Source organism: Mytilus edulis, chromosome 4 (assembly GCF_963676685.1).
Source record: "Mytilus edulis chromosome 4, xbMytEdul2.2, whole genome shotgun sequence".
Lineage (NCBI taxonomy): Eukaryota > Metazoa > Mollusca > Bivalvia > Mytilida > Mytilidae > Mytilus > Mytilus edulis.
In genome coordinates, this window is record NC_092347.1 from 28,530,875 (window position 1) to 28,554,772 (window position 23,898).

At 33.0% G+C, this 23,898-nt stretch overlaps 1 protein-coding gene across 1 annotated transcript; it reads left to right on the forward strand.

The window, feature by feature from the left end:
- Positions 1-2,314: 2,314 nt before the first annotated feature.
- LOC139519341 (adipose-secreted signaling protein-like) lies at positions 2,315-23,578 on the forward strand. Its single transcript, XM_071311338.1, has 4 exons — positions 2,315-2,463; positions 15,673-15,915; positions 21,345-21,473; positions 22,747-23,578. The coding sequence occupies exons 1-4, from the start codon at positions 2,436-2,438 to the stop codon at positions 22,845-22,847; spliced, it is 501 nt and encodes a 166-aa protein (XP_071167439.1). The 5' UTR covers positions 2,315-2,435; the 3' UTR covers positions 22,848-23,578.
- Positions 23,579-23,898: the final 320 nt, after the last annotated feature.

Sequence of the window (23,898 nt, forward strand, 5' to 3'; positions counted from 1 at the left end):
CATAGGTTATTGGGGACAGGAAAATGTTTTTTTACCCCCCACCTTTATTTCCAAAGTTCCCAATTTTTGGTTTTCTATCAATTTCAATATGAACATACATTTAGTATGTTATGAACATTTATTTAAGTAAGGAGGCTGTAATTCAGTGGTTGTCGTTTGTTTATGTGTTACATATTTGTTTTTCGTTCATTTTTTGTACATAAATAAGGCCGCTAGTTTTCTCGTTTGCATTGTTTTACATTGTTATTTCGGGCCTTTTGAAGCTGAGTATGCGGTATGGGCTTTGCTCTTTGTTGAAGGCCGTACGATGACCTATAGTTGTTAATATCTGTGTCATTTTGGTCTCTTGTGGAGAGTTGTCTTAACATGGCAATCATACCACATCTTCTTTTTTTTTTATGTAATCAATGAATTTTGTAAAAGATTTAATGACTGGAGAATTTCAGAAAAAGTATCAAAAGTTCACATGAATAATTTTAGCGCTTATCTGTATATTATGAACACTCATTACCATATAAATAAAGCGTATTTACTTTCAATTCTAAGTTTACTAATCGATCCATGGTGATCATTGATATAGTATACAGACCCTCTCTATTTAATAAACTCTGTGACCGCCGTGGATAGTAAACTTGAAAATGATAGCAGATGAAATTCTGAAAATACACTTTATTCGTAGTATATGTATGTTCAAAGTATACAGAAAAACGCAAACCGGAAGTCTAATCTGACTTAAAATTTCATACAATGACGGGACAATATCCGGATGCCTTTTTTCTCGTTTTTCTCCTAAAATAACTCAATCTGAATAATCATATGAATGGATGACAAATGCGACTATGCACTCTACCTATAGGACACAGAGGCGTGTTGATTAATTTATTCTGGAAAGAAGAGAAGCGACACCAAAAATGAGGTCTTCTCGTTTAATAGTATAGATATGATGATGTTCTATTTAACAAGGCATTTGGTGATAAAATATACTAGTCAACAAAAGAAACGATGCAAGGCCATGTATTTTCTATATATTATGAAATTGGATAAACTGTACCAGGGTTAATAATTGTCCTATTGGTATAATTTTTACAGTGTGTTATTTTCTCATCAAAACCATTGATTTAAGGGGGAAAAAGCCAAGAAAAATATTATTGAAAAATTTATATCAGAACTTAAAACACTTTTAAATTTAAACATGGTCTGCTGAAAATTTTGAAAGCCTTTGCAGATATTTGAATACTTTTTCTTATTCCGCAAAATAAATTTGACCCCAGTTTTCAATAACTCGGAATTTTCTAACTTTCCAATTTAGTAAAATTCTTAAAACCAACTGAGTTTGCTTTGTTAATGAATGTGTTGCATTGGATATTTAAACAGTTTTTCCTATTCATTATATTTTATGATTAATTTTAATTTAAACTTTTAAAAGATCAAATTATTCGTTCATTGTGTGTTAATTTGCGTTTTTTTTGGTTGAGTTAAGCCTTCCAATTGATATTTTAAAGTGTGCTTTTTTATGTTGTGATGTTATACTATAGTTTCAGAAAAGGGAGAAGGTTTGGTACCATTAAAACGTTTAATCCCGCTGCAAATGTTTGCACCTGTCCTAAGTCAGCCAGGAATCTGATGTACAGTAGTTGTCGTTTGTTTATGTAGTTCATACGTGTTTCTCGTTTCTCTTTTTTATATAGCTTAGACCGTTGGTTTTCCCGAAAGTTTAATGGTTTGACATTACTAATTTTTTGGGGCCCTTTATAGCTTGCTGTTCGGTGAAAGCCAAGGCTCCGTGTTAAAGGCTGTATACCTTGACCTATAATGGTTTACTTTTATAAATTGTTATTTGGATTGAGAGTTGTCTCATTGGCACTCATACCACATCTTCCTATATCTATTGTGTATCGTTTCTTTTGTTGACTAGTTTATATTTTTGAATAAGCAGTTCATAGTGGAATGTAATACACCTTATCGCTATTCCCGGCTGACCCGTCCGCTTGAACTTTTGACGTCAACAACAATCACTTTTCCATTGTGGCGTCAGACATTTTGTTTTATGACGTCAAAATTTTACGGGAACCTGTGTGATTTCCAGCAATGGCGGACAAATAGCGATAAGGTGTATTGGGAAATCTCAAGTGTACATCAAGTCCAAGTAAAACAACAAAACACCTATCCTTATACATACACACTCAGTCTAAGTTTTTGTTTTGAACGTTTTTAATATTTTATTTTTATATAAGTTCCATTTCTTTTGACTTTTTAAAAATAGTTTTAACGAGAACGGGTGTTTGCACGGGATTGTCTAGCTTAATTTTAAAATATTTTATTAAGAAGAGTTGCCTCCCGTTTGTTGTGCTAACGATAACATATTTGCCATGTTCAGAACAAAGTGATCTTGGGGTATAAACTCAGGTTATTCATCGATCTGACAACGTTAGAGAATGGAAACAATATCGGAGAATTCCAACAGTAAGTACTTGTGATCTATATTATTGTTGAGGTCACTTGTATCATCTAAATCATCATTTTATGAACTATAAACTGTTAAAGATCTTTTGATTTTTATGCTGTTGGGTTACTGTCTTATTGATTTATACACAATGAATAGGATACGACAACGAGGTCTTGAAATGTTGTATTGTATTTTTAGAATTAGTGTTGATACTCTATATATATATATATATATATATAATATGTCAAGCACGTACATATGCATGTATGCTGCTTTATAATTTTTGTGTGAATGCTGGTTTATGATATCATAACCATATACATGCAGTGCCAGTAGTATGTTGGTAGGTCCATTCATTGGATCCGGCTTGGCCATCAGCGATATAACCATATGTCAAATTTTATGCAAATTTAAAAAGTCAGAATTTTGCATGTAATTTAGCAACACAAAGACTAGCTTCAGTTATAAAAATTAAAAAAACTTGCCCAATGTAAACCAATTATGAAACTAAATATCTGAATTATACCAACTGTATAAAAATACATTTTATGTAAATATGACGTATACTAGTAAATTTGTGTTTATGTCCCAGATACCAGGATAAGAATGAATATAGGACAGGCTTAAATGATAATTAAGACAGTAGATGTATAAGTCCCAGTTATGCAAATTGAAGATCATTTTTACAGTTTACTACATGTCACATGCTAGTTGTTTCTGTTTTACATATTAACATGTTGAACTGGGCCACAATTAAAAATATTTTGGTTTGCCCAAAGGTTGAGACAGTGGGAAGGTAGGTAGGTAGGCATTTTCTTTTCTTTTTTCAAAAAAAAATTTGAAGTATCAGGTGTTTATTTAATAGTCTTCATGCCTATCTGATTAAAATACTTCTTCAAATCAGGACAATAAAAGAATTAGAGTAGGCAGCTTTTTTCTGGGTAGGTAGGGTTTGGGCAAACAAACCTATTCTTTTTTATGGCCTTGTTAAATGTGAGAAGCTTATCCTTGTCATGGGTTGGAAAAGGACTGAAACCACCATATCCATTCCCGTTGTCACAACTTCATGATTAAATGCACATCTTGGCCTTCTGTCATATATATGATCATAGCTTATGCCAAGGGTGCATAGATAAACCATAAATTGATGACAACCCTATGATGACATATTTAAAGATCAACATATTGGTAAAAAAAAACAATCTTAGTGAGGACTTAACAGACCACTTTGATGTGATGCTACACATATACATCTTAGTGAGGACTTAACAGACCACTTTGATGTGATGCTACACATATACATCTTAGTGAGGACTTAACAGACCACTTTGATGTGATGCTACACATATACATCTCAGTGAGGACTTAACAGACCACTTTGATGTGATGCCACACATATACATCTTAGTGAGGACTTAACAGACCACTTTGATGTGATGCTAACATATACATCTTAGTGAGGACTTTAACAGACCACTTTGATGTGATGCTACACATATATACATTTGATTTGTGTGTATTAATTGATATGACCTTTGATTTGTGTGTATTAATTGATATGACCTTTGATGTAATTGATATGACCTTTGATGAGGAAGTAAATTGATTTCATATCTCTCTGTAGATTTAACTATGTTTTTCATTAATTCAAAAGCTAAACAAAAATGAAACAACAATCTCATCATTATTTCTCACATGAATTGCCAAGTCTTAGTCTTTTAGTTTCCATAGTTTTCAAAAGGAATGGTTATCTAGAAGACCAAACGTTTAGTCTTATAATGATTACTCCTAGACAGGTTAGAAATATATTGTATGTTCATACAAGGACATATAAATATATGTCTCTGCCAGTTCATAGCTTGCTGTTGGCTATGTTTGCCTTTGCATAGAAGCAATTAGGAAATTAAGGGCCCTGGGACTTTTCATACATTATTTTCGCATTAAAGTATTTTGTATAAATTTCCCGTATTCCAAGACTTTTTATACCCTACTCAAGTAATCACAATCACCAGGAAGAAATTGTAATAAACTCAACGAGTGACAAACGTAAAGAGATATGAACAAGTTAACAGACCGGCTTTTCACTTTGAACCAGTTCAGTTACGATACCTGCGAAATTTAAGAATTTCTAACTAAGGGAGCTACCATTTGATTTTTATGGGGGGGCTAGGATGAAATTTGAAAAAAATAGGCAGGACAGGAGTTTTGAGTAAAAAAAAAAGGCAGGATGAGACACTTGCAAAAAAAAAGTCAGGACCACAATTTAGGTAATAAAAAGTCAGGATAAACTAAAAAAAAAAAAGCAGGACCGAACAGAGTGAAAAATAACAAGGCAGGACAGAGATTACAGCTAAAAAAAAATGCAGGACAAAATTTTTCATCCTAGCCCCCCCATAAAAATCAAATGGTAGCTCCCTAAATTTTATGTTTCTCTGGTGTAATGATTTTGAAATGTAACATGGCACATGCATTTATTTACAAAGTACAATTTCGATGTTTATACTGTTAAGTTGATTGTTGGTTGCTTAACGTCCGGTAGATGTTTATACAGAATAATTACTGTCACGTTATGTAAAAAAAAGTAGGATGCAATAAAGACAACAGACGACAGTGCATCCCAAACTCTGTCTGACCGACAAAATGTCTGACAAAAGTTAATTTGGTCAGATAGAAATTTTCAGATTTTTATGTGAATATATAGTGTGCCGAAAACGTCAAATTTCTTTTGAAGTCAGACAAAACCCTAAAACAGTTTGGCACAGACTGAGACGATTATAAATCTCACCTAAGCTTGACCTTAGTTCAACATATTAATATTAATTATTCATGTGTAGGTATATTGTCGCGGGAAATTATTGTGATTTCACAAATATATAGAACATGTGTAAGAACATTACTATATATATTAAATTTACAATACGTGATTTTTCCCGAGCCTGTAAAATTTATGTCGCAAAGCATGACATATAATTGATCTTAGATTCCGTCGGACTCATTTAGGTTTAGTATTTTTATACATCAAAAACTTGGTAAAACCTTCAGTTGTTAGGAAATTTAGACAGAAGCTTTGTTTATGAATATTGATACAGTAATCACACCAAAATTAGAAAATATTTATTTTCATATTGTCCGTATTTAACTGATAAAAGGACTTTTTTTTTTTTTTTTACATTTAACAAGTAGATACAGTCTGATGTTGAACGGTTTGTTACACATCCATTCCTTTGTCAAATGTATATAGAATTTTATTAAACTTTGGCAGAACATATATAGTTATAATTAAGAGATAATGTCTGAAGCTAACTTTTGAAATTTATTTATATGTTTCTCAGTTTTCTGTAGTTTTCTGATATAGATGGACTTATTTTTTTTTACATTTAACATTTACCGACAGTGTCTGGGATTACACTTTTTTGACATGATAATTTAGTAAACCATCATGAATTGTTATGAAACTTGGACAAAAGCGAATCTTCAAGACGATGAAATAGCATCTATACCTTTTTTTAAATTTTGTATTTTACTTATAAATGGACTCACTTTTTAAGTCACCACAACACTTTTACACTTACAGCAGCAATCACCGGCGAGACACAGGGTTTGCGATTTTGTTACTATATTAGTTCAAGCTTGCAGTTCTCTATATAAAGGTAATTGGTAGCGAAATGTAACTATTTATACAGCTGTATCTTGAACATTACGAATGCCTTTGGCGGAAGATGTCAACGTGAAATGGATTATATATATATATATATATCTGTTAAACGATAAGTACAAATGACAATTTTCATTGAAGTAATTCGTTATCAGTATTTAAACTCTGATAACACGAAAATTATACATGGTTAGGTTTCAGGAACTGTCTTCATCTTTTCTGAATAGTGCTTAGTTATTTATCTTTACAAAACACGTCCTAATCAAATTAATCAAACCACTCGAGAAACTGTTCGTAAACGATCATATCGGTTCTTTTTCAATGGACTTTATTACATAACATCCTGATAGTAATGTAAACCATATATAATAGCTATTATATGTGTAAAAGTAACACTTGCTACATTTCTTTTTCTTGTCGATTTCCCCTCAGTGCGTTATCAAGGAATTGTATATTAAAATATACAATTCCTTGGTATTATTAAATAATCTTCCCACAAACTAATACGCTGCATGAAAACTGTCATAATACTGATGACACCAAGACGCTGAATTTGCTATTTAAAATAAAGGTTTAAAAGAAAAGAAAATGAGGAATGAGCATGTAGCAAGTCTAAATTAAGGTATATCCATAATAAGTTTTCAAGCTTTGATTTTTAGTCTTCTGCCAGTTATGGGCGGATCCAGGATTTAGGAAAGGGGGGCGAAGTAATAAATTTCGCCAAGCGGAGCGAAAAAAATTTGGGGAACTTTTTTTTGGCTAAAAACATAAAAATAAGTGTAAAATGCATTTTAGTTAAAGTGTAATTGAAGTGGAATTTGTCAGTAAAAAATGGACATGGAAAATTCCCGTTTGTTGTATTGTCAGCTAGCATAACTTTACAGATTTCTTGTTGTGAACAAGATATACGGCTATTCAATGAAATTTACAATACGACCGACACGAAGAAAAACAAACAAGACATTTTTATCCATTGAAATGTTTGGTTGAAATGTTTCACAGAACAATGGAAGCGAGGGGTACAAATCAACCAAAAGGCTACGAATGAATCGGAAACGAAAATGAAGATGTGAATAACGTTCGACACATGGAGTCATATAGGCCACGCAGGCCGGTTGCAGTCCGGCTTTGAAAAAAATATTCAGTATATCAGTTCGGCGGAACAGACCTTCCGGTCAGATATGGGATTCACATGCAATCCTCCCCCCCCCCCCAAAAAAAAAAAAAATACGCCGTTTTTTTTTAGAGTGTAATAGAGTATAATTTTCTGTTGGGTGGAATTGTGATAAAGAAGTCAATACGTCATTGTTCAATACTTTGAAGGCGTCATCCTTAGCCTCCTAAACAGAATAAGAATATTTTAAGAATAAGAATATTTTATTATTCCAATCAAGGGCCCTTGATGGGCAGCATAAATGTACACATAGAACAATACATCATGATTTGTAACAGAAAAACATTTTTATATAATAAAATGAAACATTAAAAAAAAGTTCAGACAGGTGTTATTATCTTCATTCTATAAAAATCAAATACATTTAGTTCCAGGCAGGATCAGAACCATACAATCATTACAATTATCATTGTTATTACATACATTAATTAACATTTCGTCTAACATCTAGACATGTAATAATATAGCTCCCTAAATATTTAAGTACAGACAAAGGAGTAGGTCCGGTAAGGGCTGATTTTGGCCTCAAATTTCAGGTTCATCTAACGAAAGATTTTGGACGCTTTTTAAACACTTAAATGTCTATTTGAATTGATTTGATTAGTTTTTGTGAAAGATTTTAACTGGTTTTGTCATTAAAAACGCTCCGATTCAAGCCTTAATATGAAAAATCTATCAAATATGCCAAAAAACGTCACTTTTGAGATGGTTTTTGTCCAAAATGAAAGTGGCCGCATCCGTGTTCATCCTCAACCTTTATATATGTTATGTATTATCATCAAATACAACTTACATTTAAATATTATGGATGAACACGAATGCGGCCACTTTCATTTAAGTCGAAAACCGTCTCAAATTTAACTAAAATGCTAAAATTGTGAAGATTTCAGTAATTTAGCACGACTTTATGATGTTAGTACACGATATATGTACATGGTATCGTCAAAAACAGCCTATATTTATGTAGCAGAAGCATTCTACTGTCCAATAAATAGCTTTAGGATTACAGTTTCACAACTTTGTTAAACTGCTATATTTTGGGGCCAAAAAGGGGTCTTACTGAACCTTCTCCTTTTCATTAGTAAATAACCAAACAAATTTTGCCTCATTTGAAAGATGTATAAAATTAGGACAAATACAGTTTATCTCCTTGAAAAATATCTCCCTATCATTTTTGTATGCTGGACAACTAGTTATAAAATGTTGTTCATCTTCAACCAGATTTAGAGTACATTTCTTACAAAGCCTTTGATTTCTTTCTATATATAATGTTTTATACCTGTCTCTTTCTATTTTGAGATCATAAACATGTGTTACTGTAATCTGAATTTCAAAATGATCGAGGGACGTTTTTTTTCGACGTACTTGTCAACTCCTCCGTAGCGAATCGCATAACTTTGACATAATCAGTAATATATTACAGTGAATACGAGCGAAAAATATCTTTATAAGTCATAAGTGGAGAACTGTCGCATTAAAATTAAATACACAGCAAAATTCACGAAGTCTAAGATGATTATTAATCATTTTATATATGAAAAAAAAGTACCAGCAAAAGGGGGGGGGCCCTCTACGCCCCCCTCTGCCAGTTTGCAAACAGTATACTTGAATTAATACAGTCATTATTTAGTGTACGTGCAGCTTAAAAATATCGACATTCTATGTGTTGTGTCTTATGTACTATTATTTGTCCCTTGGGCCATAATAAATAATAGGTTTGTTTGCCCAAACGCTACCTACCCAGAAAAAAGCTGCCTACTCAAATTCTTTTATTGTCCTGATTTGAAGAAGTTTTTTTTTTATCAAATAGGCATGAAGACTAATAAACATCTGATACTTCAATTTCTTTTTTTGAAAAAAAAATAAAAAATGCCTACCTACCTACCCACTGTCTCAACCTTTGGGTAGGGTTTGGGCAAACCAATATATTTTTAAGTGTGGCCTTGGCTTTTTATTTTTATACGACCGCAAAAATTGAAAATTTTTTGGTCGTATATTGGTATCACGTTGGCGTCGTCGTCGTCGTCGTCCAAATACTTTTAGTTTTCGCACTCTAATAAAAGTGACTAGAAATCTATGAAATTTTGACACAAGGTTTATGACCACAAAAGGAAGGTTGGGATTGATTTTGGGAGTTTTAGTTCAAACAGTTTAGGAATTAGGGGCCAAAAAAGGGCCCAAACAAGCATTTTTCTTGGTTTTCGCACAATAACTTTAGTATTAGTAAATAGAAATCAATGAAATTTTGACTCAAGGTGTATGACCACAAAAGGAAGGTTGGGATTGATTTTGGGAGTTGAGGTCTGAACAGTTTAGAAATTAGGGGCCAAAAAGGGGCCCAAGTAAGCATTATTCTTGGTTTTCGCACCATAACTTAAGTATAAGTAAATAGAAATCTATGAAATTTTGACACAAGGTGTATGACCACAAAGTTGGTCCAAATCGGGGTCCAACATTAAACTTTGTTTGATTTCATCAAAAATGAATAATTGGGGTTCTTTGATATGCCAAATTTAACTGTGTATGTAGATTCTTAATTTTTAGTCCCGTTTTCAAATTGGTCTACATTAAAGTCTAAAGGGTCCAAAATTAAACTAAGTTTGATTTTAACAAAAATTGAATTCTTGGGCTTTTTTGATATGCTGAATCTAAACATGTACTTAGATTTTTGATTATGGGCCCAGTTTTCAAGTTGATTTTGACACAAGATGTATGACCACAAAAGGAAGGTTGGGATTGATTTTGGGAGTTGAGGTCTGAACAGTTTAGGAATTAGGGGCCAAAAAGGGGCCCAAGTAAGCATTATTCTTGGTTTTCGCACCATAACTTTAGTATAAGTAAATAGAAATCTATGAAATTTAAACACAAGGTTCATGACCACTAAAGGAAGGTTGGGTATGATTTTGGGAGTTTTGGTCCCAACAGTTTAGGAATAAGGGGCCCAAAGGGTCCAAAATTGAACTTTGTTTGATTTCATCAAAAATTGAATAATTGCGGTTCTTTGATATGCCGAATCTAACTGTGTATGTAGATTCTTAATTTTTTGGTCCTGTTTTCAAATTGGTCTACATTAAGGTCCAAAGGGTCCAAAATTAAACTTAGTTTGATTTTAACAAAAATTGAATCCTTGGGGTTCTTTGATATGCTGAATCTAAAAATGTACTTAGATTTTTGATTATTGGCCCAGTTTTTAAGTTGGTCCAAATCGGGGTCCAACATTAAACTTTGTTTGATTTCATCAAAAATTGAATAATTGGGGTTCTTTGATATGCCAAATCTAACTGTGTATGTAGATTCTTAATTTTTAGTCCCGTTTTCAAATTGGTCTACATTAAAGTCCAAAGGGTCCAAAATTAAACTAAGTTTGATTTTAACAAAAATTGAATTCTTGGGCTTTTTTGATATGCTGAATCTAAACATGTACTTAGATTTTTGATTATGGGCCCAGTTTTCAAGTTGGTTCAAATCAGGATCCAAAATTATTATATTAAGTATTGTGCAATAGCAAGAAATTTTCAATTGCACAGTATTCAGCAATAGCAAGAAATCTTCAATTGCACAGTATTGTGCAATAGCAAGAAATTTTCAATTGCTCAGTATTGTGCAATAGCAAGAAATCTTCAATTGCACAGTATTGCACAATAGCAAGAAATATCTAATTGCACAATATTGTGCAATAGCAAGAAATTTTCAATTGATTGGAGTTATCTTTCTTTGTCCAGAATAGTAGTTGAATCAACTTAAATCAATGTTTTATACAATATACAATGTATATTCACTTTTACTACCAACTGATAAATTAAAACAATCTTTACCATTCAGTGATAACAAGCACCTTTTGCAACATTTTAATATTTTATGATGTATTTAAATGAGTAGTTATTGTTGCAAACTCCATTAGAAATTTGAATTGAGATCAGTTTTGAAAAAAGGGAAAGGGGGATGTGAAAAAAAATGGGGGGGGGTAAATTTTTCTCATTTCAGATTTCATAAATAAAAAGAAAATTTTTTCAAACATTTTTTTGAGAGGATTAATATTCAACAGCATAGTGAATTGCTCAAAGGCAAAAAAATATTTTAAGTTCATTAGACCACATTCATTCTGTGTCCGAAACCTATGATGTGTCAACTATTTAATCACAATCCAAATTTAGAGCTGAATCCAGCTTGAATGTTGTGTCCATACTTGCCCCAACCGTTCAGGGTTCAACCTCTGAGGTCGTATAAAGCTGCGCCCTGCGGTTTAGATTTGAAATTGTCAGTTTATTTTTTATCTATTAGTGTAACTGTTCCTCTGGTGTCTATCGACCCACTTTTAAATGTCTCGGCCACAGGCGTTGGTCTCAGAAAAATAAATTCCAATGTAACTTAAGGTATATAGGAAAAACATTTCTGAGACAAGTGCCTATGTTTCGGCTTTTATAAAATGTGAATGTTGAGTTGAAAAGTACCGAATGGGAGAGGGGAATAAAACAACTTTATTTAGTTGATATAACCAACGAGAGAACTATTCACCAGGGACCAAATAGCATGATGTAGACCACACGGTCTTCAATAATGAGCAAAACATATAGCATAGCAATATATAAAAGGCTCTGATATAACATTTTCATTACAAAGATACCGTGTTTCCAACATAAAAATCAGTACGCAAATTACTTCCTTGTCATTTAGACTTTGTTAGAAAGTTATCTGATTGCAAACTCCTTATTTGTATAGCTTTTATTGATAAAAACTAATGTAAAATTTGAAAAAATGCACTACAATTAGAAAACGACTATAAAGATGTTCAGATTGTATCTAAAGGAGAATCACCTCACAAAAACATTGTATTGTTTGAAGATGGCTTAGATCTATATTTTTGAAGTTTCCGATTACGGATTAGTGTCCTGGAAATATCAAATGACTTGGTGCAGAGCGTCCTCTGATACTTATTAAACTACTATAAGATAGACCGGTGAAATAGTGCAACTCGACGAGTATAACAGTTATACTGAGATTAAACACAACAAAGGGACATTCTCAAGACGCTTAGAGACCTACCACCGTGTAACTAGTTGTAGAAATGTACCTCGAGAAGCAAAACTGCATTCCTCCACCAAATGTAACTTCGATACCGACATATAAGACTCCAGGCTTCATTTACTGAAATTTAAATTTGATTTTCTTTACTAGTTTTTAAACGAACACAAAAGTTAAACAAATTTTGGTCGAATATTCATTATTGGTATCACGTCGTCGTCGTCGTCAGCATCGTCCGAAAACATGGTTTCCGGATAATAAATTTAGTATAAATGGATAGAAATCAATAAAATTTTAACACAATGTTTATAACCACAAAAAGAATGTTAGGATTGATTTTGGGGGTTATGGTCCCAACAGTTTAGGAATTAGTGGCCCAAATAAGCATTTTTGTAGTTTCTAGTTCAATACTACAAAGGGATGGTTAGGGGGAGGGGGGTTATGGCTCAAATCATTTTGCAAAAAAAAAAAAAAACTTTGATGAACTTAAAAGAAGGTCCGAGAGCTAAGTTTTAGGATTATAATTGCCTCACCGTTGCGGACCCTGCTTGGCGGATGAGTCTATATAGGAGAGCGTACATTGTAGCAGCAAAAAATAGATCACTCGAACCTTTACATGCAGTTCATTTTTGTTTGACGTAATCCCGACTTTACACCATTACTAGTATATAAATTTACATGTGCTATCAAAGTTACTTGATGACTAAACATATACTAGTAGTTTACAATTACGATAAACGAAGATGAAAAGAATAGAGGCAACATTAAGTAAGATACTAGTAGTAAAATAACATAATATTTTTATATATATATATCTTTTATTTAAATGTAAGAAATCTGAAGGAGAATATAACACTGATTTTGAATTGCTAAATGTGGACCAATGAAGTTTACTTCCCGGATAGACAATCATGTACTTGGCTATATTGATGAAGCACATGTCTTTTATTTTTAAAAAAACAATCGGCATTCTCGTGGGAACCAAATGTGCTCCTCTTCTTGTCAATATTTTCCACATGAGGTTGACTTCATATCGGAGCCTCTTATGGAGAATTCAAAGAAGCTTGTGCATTTTCCTTAAACTTCACGTGCCACAATAAAGATGGTGTCGTCTCACTTAATAGTTCAATGTTAGGTGACTATGTTGAACGCATATATTCTATTGAACTTAAAATGAAAGATACAACAGATGCAGCTTTTGCCTCACATTTTGACCTACATCTAGAAATTGCATTGATGGACGATTGAAAACAAAAGTTAACGACAAAAGAGACGATTCATCTTCCCAATATTCTTTTTATTATCATGTATAGCAACATTTAAGCAACTCCTGCATATGAAATATATATCTCCAAGTTGATAAGATATTCCATAACTTGCATTTCCTATAAAGATTTCTTTGATAGCGTTCTATCAGGAGTTGAACGCATATATTCTACATGAGGTTGACTTCATATCGGAGCCTCTTATGGAGAATTCAAAGAAGCTTGAGCATTTTCCTTAAACTTTCCTTAAACTTCACGTGCCACAATAAAGATGGTGTCGTCTCACTTAATAGTTCAATGTTAGGTGACTATGTTGAACGCATATATTCCACATGAGGTTGACTTCATGTGCTCCTCTTCTTGTCAATATTTTCCACATGAGGTTGACTTCATATCGGAGCCTCTTATGGAGAATTCAAAGAAGCTTGAGCATTTTCCTTAAACTTTCCTTAAACTTCACGTGCCACAATAAAGATGGTGTCGTCTCACTTAATAGTTCAATGTTAGGTGACTATGTTGAACGCATATATTCCACATGAGGTTGACTTCATATCGGAGCCTCTTATGGAGAATTCAAAGAAGCTTGAGCATTTTCCTTAAACTTCACGTGCCACAATAAAGATGGTGTCGTCTCACTTAATAGTTCAATGTTAGGTGACTATGTTGAACGCATATATTCTATTGAACTTAAAATGAAAGATACAACAGATGCAGCTTTTGCCTCACATTTTGACCTACATCTAGAAATTGCATTGATGGACGATTGAAAACAAAAGTTAACGACAAAAGAGACGATTCATCTTCCCAATATTCTTTTTATTATCATGTATAGCAACATTTAAGCAACTCCTGCATATGAAATATATATCTCCAAGTTGATAAGATATTCCATAACTTGCATTTCCTATAAAGATTTCTTTGATAGCGGGTTGCTGCTTTACAAGGAAGCTATTAAACAAACAAAAAAATAAATAATTACGATACTGTTGTCAAGTCATTAAAGATTGCATATTTTGGCGTTAATATTGAGTCACTGATAAGGTCTTTGCGTCGGAACTAAACACATTTATTCTAAAAACAGTTGTTGGCATGACACGGGTTATGTTCTTCTCATATATGTTATGATGGTATGATACTAAACCCCTAACGGGAAGGATTGTGCCTGATGTACATATGATGAAATCATAATCTTTCAGTCAGTTTAATTGAAGTCTGGAGCTGGCATGTCAGTTAACTGCTAGTAGTCTGTTGTTATTTATGTATTATTGTCATTTTGTTTATTTTCTTTGGTTACATCTTCTGACATCAGACTCGGACTTCTCTTGAACTGAATTTTAATATGCGTATTGTTATGCGTTTACTTTTCTACATTGGTTAGAGGTATAGGGGGAGGGTTGAGATCTCACAAACATGTTTAACCCCGCCGCATTTTTGCGCCTGTCCCAAGTCAGGAGCCTCTGGCCTTTGTTAGTCTTGTATTATTTTAATTTTAGTTTCTTGTGTACAATTTGGAAATTAGTATGGCGTTCATTATCACTGAACTAGTATATATTTGTTTAGGGGCCAGTTGAAGGACGCCTCCGGGTGCGGGAATTTCTCGCTACATTGAAGACCTGTTGGTGACCTTCTGCTGTTGTTTTTTATTTGGTCGGGTTGTTGTCTCTTTGACACATTCCCCATTTCCATTCTCAATTTTAAAAAACACCTTCGAAAATGTTACGGCCGAAATCACGATTTGGTTGACCGCTATAAAATATTTAAATATTTTCGTCACATATGACGAATAATCACGACAGGAATACTCTTCTCTTTCCTTCGAAAGTGGCCTACTGAATAAGACTTACATGAGCGGCACGACGGGTGACCAATCGGTGGAGTAGGCGTAAATAATTGTAGCCGCAGCAGAGAGGGCATTTAGTTTTATCCTTATCCGTCGGTCCGTCCGTTTTATTTGTTTATTTTCGTTGATCTATTCTTTTTTCAAGACGGCGTTATTTGTCTGAAAGGCAATAACACTTTTAATGAATATGCTGATAGACGTGTGACGTCTGAACTTATATATTAGAAACATCTTATTAAAAACTGATATAGTTGTAAATTTTAATTGTAGCAACTGATGGTGGCCACGAAGGACATGTCCACTTCGCTCCAGAACAAGTGGAATCTCATAACATGGAAATCCAAGTAAAAAATATAAACGACGATACAATAGACATACATTTAGGTTTTCTAAAAGTCCATCATTACTATGAAGTGTCCTTCTGTGTTCAGGATAAGTTGGGAGAAGATGTTGAAACGGATCCATTACAAAATGTCCATGTGACTATACAACAGACAACCCCCACAGAAACTGGTAGGTAAAATATCATGTTACTACCCAACAGATTACACCAATAGAAGCTGGTAGGTAAAATGTAATTGAAACCACCCAACATATCACACCAACAGAAGATGGTAGGTAAAATGTCAGCGTAGCCATACAATAGATTACACAAACAGAAGCTGGTAAGTAAAATGTAATTGAAACTACCCAACAGATTACACCAATAGAAGATAGTAAGTAAAATGTTGTTGTAGCCATGCAACAGATTATATCAACAAAAGATGGTATGTAAAATGTAAGTGAAACCACCCAACATAATACACGTCACCAATATAAAAAAGTAAGTAAAATGTTGTTGTAGCCATACACCAGATTACACCAACGAAAGGTGGTATGTAAAATGTAATTGAAACCACCCAACATATTACACCAATAGAAGATAGTATAAGTAAAATTGCGTTATAGCAATACAACAGATTCCATCAACAGAAGTGGTAGGTTAAATGTAATTGAAACCACACAACATATTACACCAACAGGAGATGGTAGGTCAAATGTAATTGACACTGCCTAACAGATTACACCAACAAAAGGTAGTATATAAAATGTAATTGAAACCACCCAATATATTACACCAATAGAAGATAGTTAGTAAAATGTCGTCGTAGCTATACAACAGATTACACCAACAGAAGATGGTAGGTAAAATGTAATTGAAACCACCCTACAGATTACACAAACAGAAGAATGTAGGTGAAATGTAATTGAAACCACCCAACATATTACACAAACAGAAGATTGGAGGTAAAATGTAATTGAAACCACCAAACAGATTACACAAACAGAAGATTGGAGGTAAAATGTAATTGAAACCACCAAACATATTACACCAACAGAAGATTGGAGATAAAATGTAATTGAAACCACCCAACAGATTGCACAAACAGAAGATGGTAGGTAAAGTGTAATTGAAACCACCCAACATATTACACAAACAGAAGATTGGAGGTAAAATGTAATTGAAACCACCAAACAGATTACACAAACAGAAGATTGGAGGTAAAATGTAATTGAAACCACCAAACAGATTACACCAACAGAAGATGGGAGATAAACTGTCGTTGCAGCCATACAACAGATTACACCAACATGATATGTTATATTTCGAACTTTTCATTACACTTTTAGTGTGTCACTTTGTGTTAATCTTTCGAATTTGTATTTTCTTTCAACATTATCGTCATCTTTATAATACTCCCAAAAGAGAAGAAAATACTCTGCTTACATTTAAATCTTCTGGAGCATTGATGTAATATTAAAAGCTTCTTGAGTCTAGGTTAATGCCAATATATATTGTACCAATAAGGAGATGTTGTATTGTTGATTATGAGAGACGAGACCAAGTGAAGAGAAATTAGGCAACGTGTGGTATAAATCCAGTACTGTAGCTTCTAAGCTTATTTATTCCATTCAAAGCCAAACAATTTGTGAACTCGGTTGTTTTCGTTATATTATGAAAAAAAACGAGATAAAGAAAACCAATTACGTGACTACCTGTATCTAATCTGTTTATTCGCCGTTGGGTATTAGGATTAGTAACCAAAAATCGGTCAATACAACAAACAAAACATTTACAATTACGTTTTAAAACACAATAAAAAGACAGAAATATCATAACGGTAACTCAATAATAACTTACATTCACTTAGAGCATATGGGGATGAAATGAAGGATTCATAATCACCAGTTTGGGAGTATCCTCTCCAGTTTCCAGAACAACAGAAAAATAAAACAACCGGCATTGATGGAGTTTTGTTTTCCATTTGGGAGTTAGAAAAATCATTTGGCGCATGTTTTCTGTATTTCTTTTAAAGAACAATTAAACTGTTGCCTCTTTTGTACACACCTGGAAAAATTTGACAGTAAATCTATCTTTTTTTGTGCAAACATAAAGATGATATACAAAACTATTGAAACAGAACACAAAACAGCATTCCAAAGAAGAAAAGCGAAATGGCAATAATATAACCAATTCAAAGAATTGTAAAATTAAGTTGATAAAAAAGCAGCACCTGTATGTGTATGAATCATGATTAGTAAATATATCAAAGGTGGTATGATATTCCAGAACTTCACATTTCCGATCATGTTTTCCTTGATAAAAGTCGTTACTTACAAAGAGACTATGAAACCAAGAGTTCCAAGGGGTGAAGTGAAATTCAACATTCGAAAAAAAGAACGCTATTTATACGAATTAGTTGATTGTTATGGAACATCTGTTTCACATATTTTTTTCAATTGATATAACTGAATTACCCACAATTCCGTCCTCCCTTCATCGAATTTGTTTACACAAGTAACACAACTAGACGGTGCCACACGTGGAGCAGAATGTACTTACCGGTCCGGAGAATCTCCCGTTTTTATTACCTCACATGGCCAAAGGGTCAAGTGAGCTTTTCTTATCACTTGGCGTCCGTCGTCCGTCGTCTGTTAACTTTTACAAAAATCTTCTCCTCTGAAACCAGTAGGCCAAATGTATCCAAACTTGGCCACAATCGGGGTTTCTAGTTTAAAAAAAAATATGTTCGATGACCCGGCAGCCAACCAAGATGGCCGCCATGGCTAAAAAAAAAGAACATAGGGGTAAAATGCAGATTTCCGCTTATATCTCTGAAACCAAAGCATTAAGAGCAAATCTGACATGGGGGTAAAATTGTTTATCAGGTCAAGATAGATCTTTTTTCAGACGAATCGGACAATCCGTTGTTGGGTTGCTGTCCCTGAATTGGTTATTTTAACGAAATTTTGCCGTTTTTAGCTCACCTTTCCTAAAAGGAAATGTGAGCTTTTGCCATCACTTGGCGTCCGTCGTCGTCCGTCCGTCGTAAACTATTTCAAAGATCTTCTCCTCTGAAACTACTGAACCAATTCAAACCAAACTTCATCTGATTGATTCCTAGGGTATCTAGAATAAAGTTTGTGTTTTAATTCCCATTTCATCAAAAAACATGGCCGCCATGGCTAAAAATAGATCATAAGGGTAAAATGCAGTTTTTAGCTTATAACTCAAAAACCAAAGCATTTAGAGCAAATCTGACATGGGGTAAAATTGTTTATCAGGTTAAGATCTATCTGCCCTGAAATTTTCAGATGAATCGGACAACCCGTTGTTAGGTTGCTGCCCCTGAATTGGTAATTTTAAGGAAATTTTGCTGTTTTTGGTTATTATCATGAATATTATTATAGATAGAGATAAACTGTAAACAACAAAAATGTTCAGCAAAGTAAGATTTACAATAATTCAACATGACCGAAATGGTCAGTTGATCCCTTTAGAAGTTATGGCCCTTTATAGTCAATTTTTAACCTTTTTCCGTAAATCTTAGTTATTTTTTACAAAAATCTTCTCCTCTGAAACTACTGGGCCAAATTGAACCAAACTTGGCAACAATCATCATTGGGGTATCTAGTTTAAAAATTGTGTCCGGTGACCTGGCCAACCAACCAAGATGGCCACCATGGCTAAAAATAGAACATAGGGGTAAAATGCAGTTTTTAGCTTATAACTCAAAAACCAAAGCATTTAGAGCAAATCTGACATGAGGTAAAATTGTTTATCAGGTCAACATATCTATCTGCCCTGAAATTTTCAGATGAATCGGACTACCCGTTGTTGGGTTGCCGCCCCTGAATTGGTAATTTTAAGGAAATTTTGCTGACTTTGGTTATTATCTAGATATTATTATAGATGTAGATAAACTGTAAACAGCAAAAATGTAATGCTTGGGGTATACAATGTTTTTTTTTATACTTTCATCATAAATTATATTATGAACATGAGACAAACGAGACATTTCAGTGTGTCCACTCTTGTTTTTGCTTTTGAAGAAGATATGACGGAATCGAAGAACCATTTATATAAATTGAAAACCCAAAATAATCATTGATGGAAGATTTAAGCAAAAAATTTAAGGTGAGCGATTCAGGCTCTTGAGAGCCTCTTGTTGGTTATTATCTTGAATATTATTATACACGTAGATAGAGATCAACTGTAAACAGCAATAATGTTTAGCAAAGTAAGATCTACAAATAAGTCAACATGACCAAAATGGTCAATTGGTTCCTTAAGGAGTTAATGTCCTTTATAGTAAATTTTTACCAATTTTTTGGTAAATTTTTGTAATCTTACAAAAATCTTCTCCTCTGAAACTACTGAGACAAATTAAGCCATACTTGGCCAAAATCATTATTAGGGTATCTAGTTTTAAAATGTGTCTGATGAACCCACTAGCCAACCAACATGGCCGACATAGCTAAACATAGAACATAGTGGGTAAAATGCAGTTTTTTGGCTTATATCTCTGAGACTAAAGCATTTAGAGCAAATTTGACATAGATAAAAATGTTCATTAGGCTAAGATATATTTGTTCTAAAATTTTCAGACGAATCAGACAAACTGTTGTTAGATTGCTGCCCCTGAATTAGTAATTTGAAGGAAAATTTATAGTTTTTGGTTATTATTTTGAATCTTAGTATAGATAAAGATAAACTGTAAACAGCAATATTGTTCAGCAAAGTAAGATTTACAAATAAGTCAACATGATCAAAATGATCAATTGACCTCATAAGGAGTTATTGCCCTTTTTAAAAGTCAAATTTTACAATTTTTCGTATATTTTTGTAATCTTTTACAAAAGTCTTCTCCTGAAACAACTGAGACAAATTTAAATAAACTTAGTCACAAATAAGCATAACGGTATTTAGTTTTTAAAAATGTGTCCGAATACCCCGCCTGCCAACCAACATGGCCGACATCGCTAAAAATAGAACAATGGGGGAAAATGCAGTTTTTGACTTTTTTTCTCTATAACTAGAGCAAAAGTATAACGGTTGCATTATTTCATGCATCAATTGTAAATAAAAATATCATGTGAGCGACAGTCTTTGGTTTTCCATATGCTGTGTTTTATAGATCGTTGTTTGTCTTTTAGTCCTTTTCCGTTATAACCTTACATAGCCTAAGCTTCTGACATTACAAACATCGTCCGTCGCCTGAAGTAAAATTTGTAAATACAAAAATAGTGTATAGAAAAATAAAGTTCTACAATAAAGCTACAGGCAAAAAGACATAAAATTGGTAAGGATTGTCATTGAAGAAAAATAACCCCAATAAGGAGTCAATCGAAGAATTCGGCTATAAGACTTATTTGGAGATCCTGTCTTACTGGTCATTGTTGTTTATTTATGTTTTTATCTATCTATTATTGTTTTTTATGATATTATGCAAAATTTATTATGCATATTTTTTTCATATTTAATGTTCTCCATACAAACCGATAGGTATTAAAAACCTGGCCGAATAGTTTCCCAACTCTCAAGACCTTTTATAGCAAGATCTAAAATATGATATGTAGGTTTTTTGAAGGAACAACTGTAACAGTTTCTTATATTTCAGGAAATGGTCATTCGCTCATGCTACATTTTTATGCTCATAAAGAAAAGCTATTAAAGGAGATACTATTCCTTAAAAGTTGTAGTGAACCAGAAAAGACTGTGAAATTGATTTTACACGCTAGGGTGCTAGGTATGTAGACCAGACAGTATATATTATTCATCTATAGTATTGTAACTCTTGACGTAAAACAAATAAGCTTTATTAAAATGTTTTTATATAATTTTGGTATAAAAAAAATCATTTGGTGCTGATGGCAGAATGTATAAGAATATATTCAACATGACCTTTGCTTACAGTACTACGTCTTTTTGTTACCTTTAATAAGACAAACGCAATATAAAATTAATGTTTTATCTTTCTCTTATAAACATTCTGATATCTTGCCATAACAGATTAATGGATACTACTTCGCCTACATTATTTTTTTATTATCTTCTTTTCTGAAATGAAATACTAGTATACATTGCATTTGAATTTTTATTTCTTCATGAAGACATCATGATTAAAAAATATATTGGTATCGAAGTTCACATGATCATTCCAATAGATGTTGGTGCTCCGTGTATAAATATTAAATAAATAACCTCGAGATAATATTGTCATGATGAATTAAAGCTTTGTTATAAGGGATTATAGAGATAATGGCTTATGTCGAAGTATGTGATGACATTGATGTTACAAGGAGATGGTGGTGCATCTCGAGAGACTGACGAGATGGAAATCATTGTCTTTTGAGAATAAGAAAGCGCTGTGTAACTTTAATGGAGATTTATGGCGATTCGAAAGGTCGTTTTGTCGACTATGTTCATTGCTAAACTTGTCAAACGAAAATTGTAAATTAATGCATGTTGGTTGACTTTATAATAAAGCATTTAAAAATTTCAACGTTTACGTTCAATTGAAAATATTTCATACATATAAACGATGCTGAGTTTCAGAAAAGTAAGAGAGCATGACAAATACGTGACAAAGAGGACATGGTCCATACAACAAAGGCTTTACCAATCTAATTAAAAACCGATCTCTCATCGCTCCCGTTTCTTCAGTCTTATCCAGAACATGCATGACATATTTATCACTGGACGTTAGGTAACCTACATTCAATCAATCATAGTTTCGTTATAGAAGCAGATAATATATATTTTTTAAAGATCGATGTTTAAGTGACATAAACAATTTTATCGTTTGGCGTTTAGTCCAGTGTCATGAATACAAATTTGAAACGTTAGCCACTGGACGTAAACAATCTTAAAACATGTTGATTTCTTTGCGCCAGACAAATTACGAAAAAGATGAATGATGATAATCTATTTTGTTGACAATAGAAAGTAAAATTACTGCAATCATTTATAATGTTGTATTTGTTATAAGAATAATTGCTAAATTTGCATTATATTTGTAGGTAGAGGTAAGGGAACACCAGCTTTAAAGAATGGCATCAAATGTTTTAAAGTGGACCCTGAATATGATTCTGACGCTATGAGTGACTGGCAAGGCTTTTAATTTTTGTGTATAACAGTTTTTGTTGAGGAAGCGAGACATAGCGGTCTAATATTCCGTCATCATTTAGAATTTGTTTGTATTTGTTTTGGACATCAATTAATTTGTCAAACCTTCAAAGCATTTTATTAATTCTGGTCAAAGCTCAGTTTTTTTACACCAGAGCAAAATTTTTTTTTCTTTATCTTTATTTTTTTGTATTTTACTAATGGATTCATTTGATTCTTTTCACATTTACTGGCTCATAGCACATCTTCTTATGTCTATAGTCTGGTTAGGATTTATTTCTTTTGACATGATACATTTGTAAACCTTTTTGATGTTTATTGATATAAGAAGATTTGTTATGCGTGACAATATATCTTATATTTCAAAATCAAGAAAAAGCATCTGAAGAAAAAAAAAGGATTTTTCAGAAAATCTTTTAATGAAAAGTCATTATTACAGTCAACATTATACTTTTACACCGAAAGCAGCTATCGAAAGTAGGACACAGGGTTCCGCGGAAACTTTTATATTTTTTTAAATTTCAAATTACTAGACGGATTTCAAGTTTTTTCCTTGTAATAAAACAATGTTGTATTGACCTATACTAATGGATAAGGAATACTGTTGGTTGTTTTACCAAACGTTTAAACGTTTAAAGGAATATATGTTGTAATATTGTGTATGTTGTATCATCAAATGATATTTTAATCAAAAGTATGTTTAACATATTATATATATATACGTCTTGCCGTGTTCTTTATTCAAGGCATTCAATTGACAACTCAAACAGCCTACACCTCCTGTATCCTTCTTTTACATCACAATTTCTTACACTCCGATACACATACTAAAAATCAGCTCAATATGTGAAGGCGTTTTAAAAAACAGACTTAAATAAAACTCGTACATTCTTTCAATGCAAGACTTTCAGCTTAATTTTATCAAAAGGAACCTTAAAGTCATCTTTGCTAGCCAAGGGTTACGATCCACTTCCCTCCTCGATACGAGTGGATCGTAACCCTTGGATAGCGAAGATGCCTTAAAGTTAGCTCACAGTCAGTTAAGG

Coding starts and splice junctions, on each gene's coding strand:
- LOC139519341 (XM_071311338.1), top strand. CDS start 2,436: ATGGAAACAATATCGGAGAATTCCAACA. Junction 2,464..15,672: donor AATATCGGAGAATTCCAACA/GTAAGTACTTGT, acceptor TTTTAATTGTAG/CAACTGATGGTGGCCACGAA. Junction 21,474..22,746: donor TTTACACGCTAGGGTGCTAG/GTATGTAGACCA, acceptor TTATATTTGTAG/GTAGAGGTAAGGGAACACCA.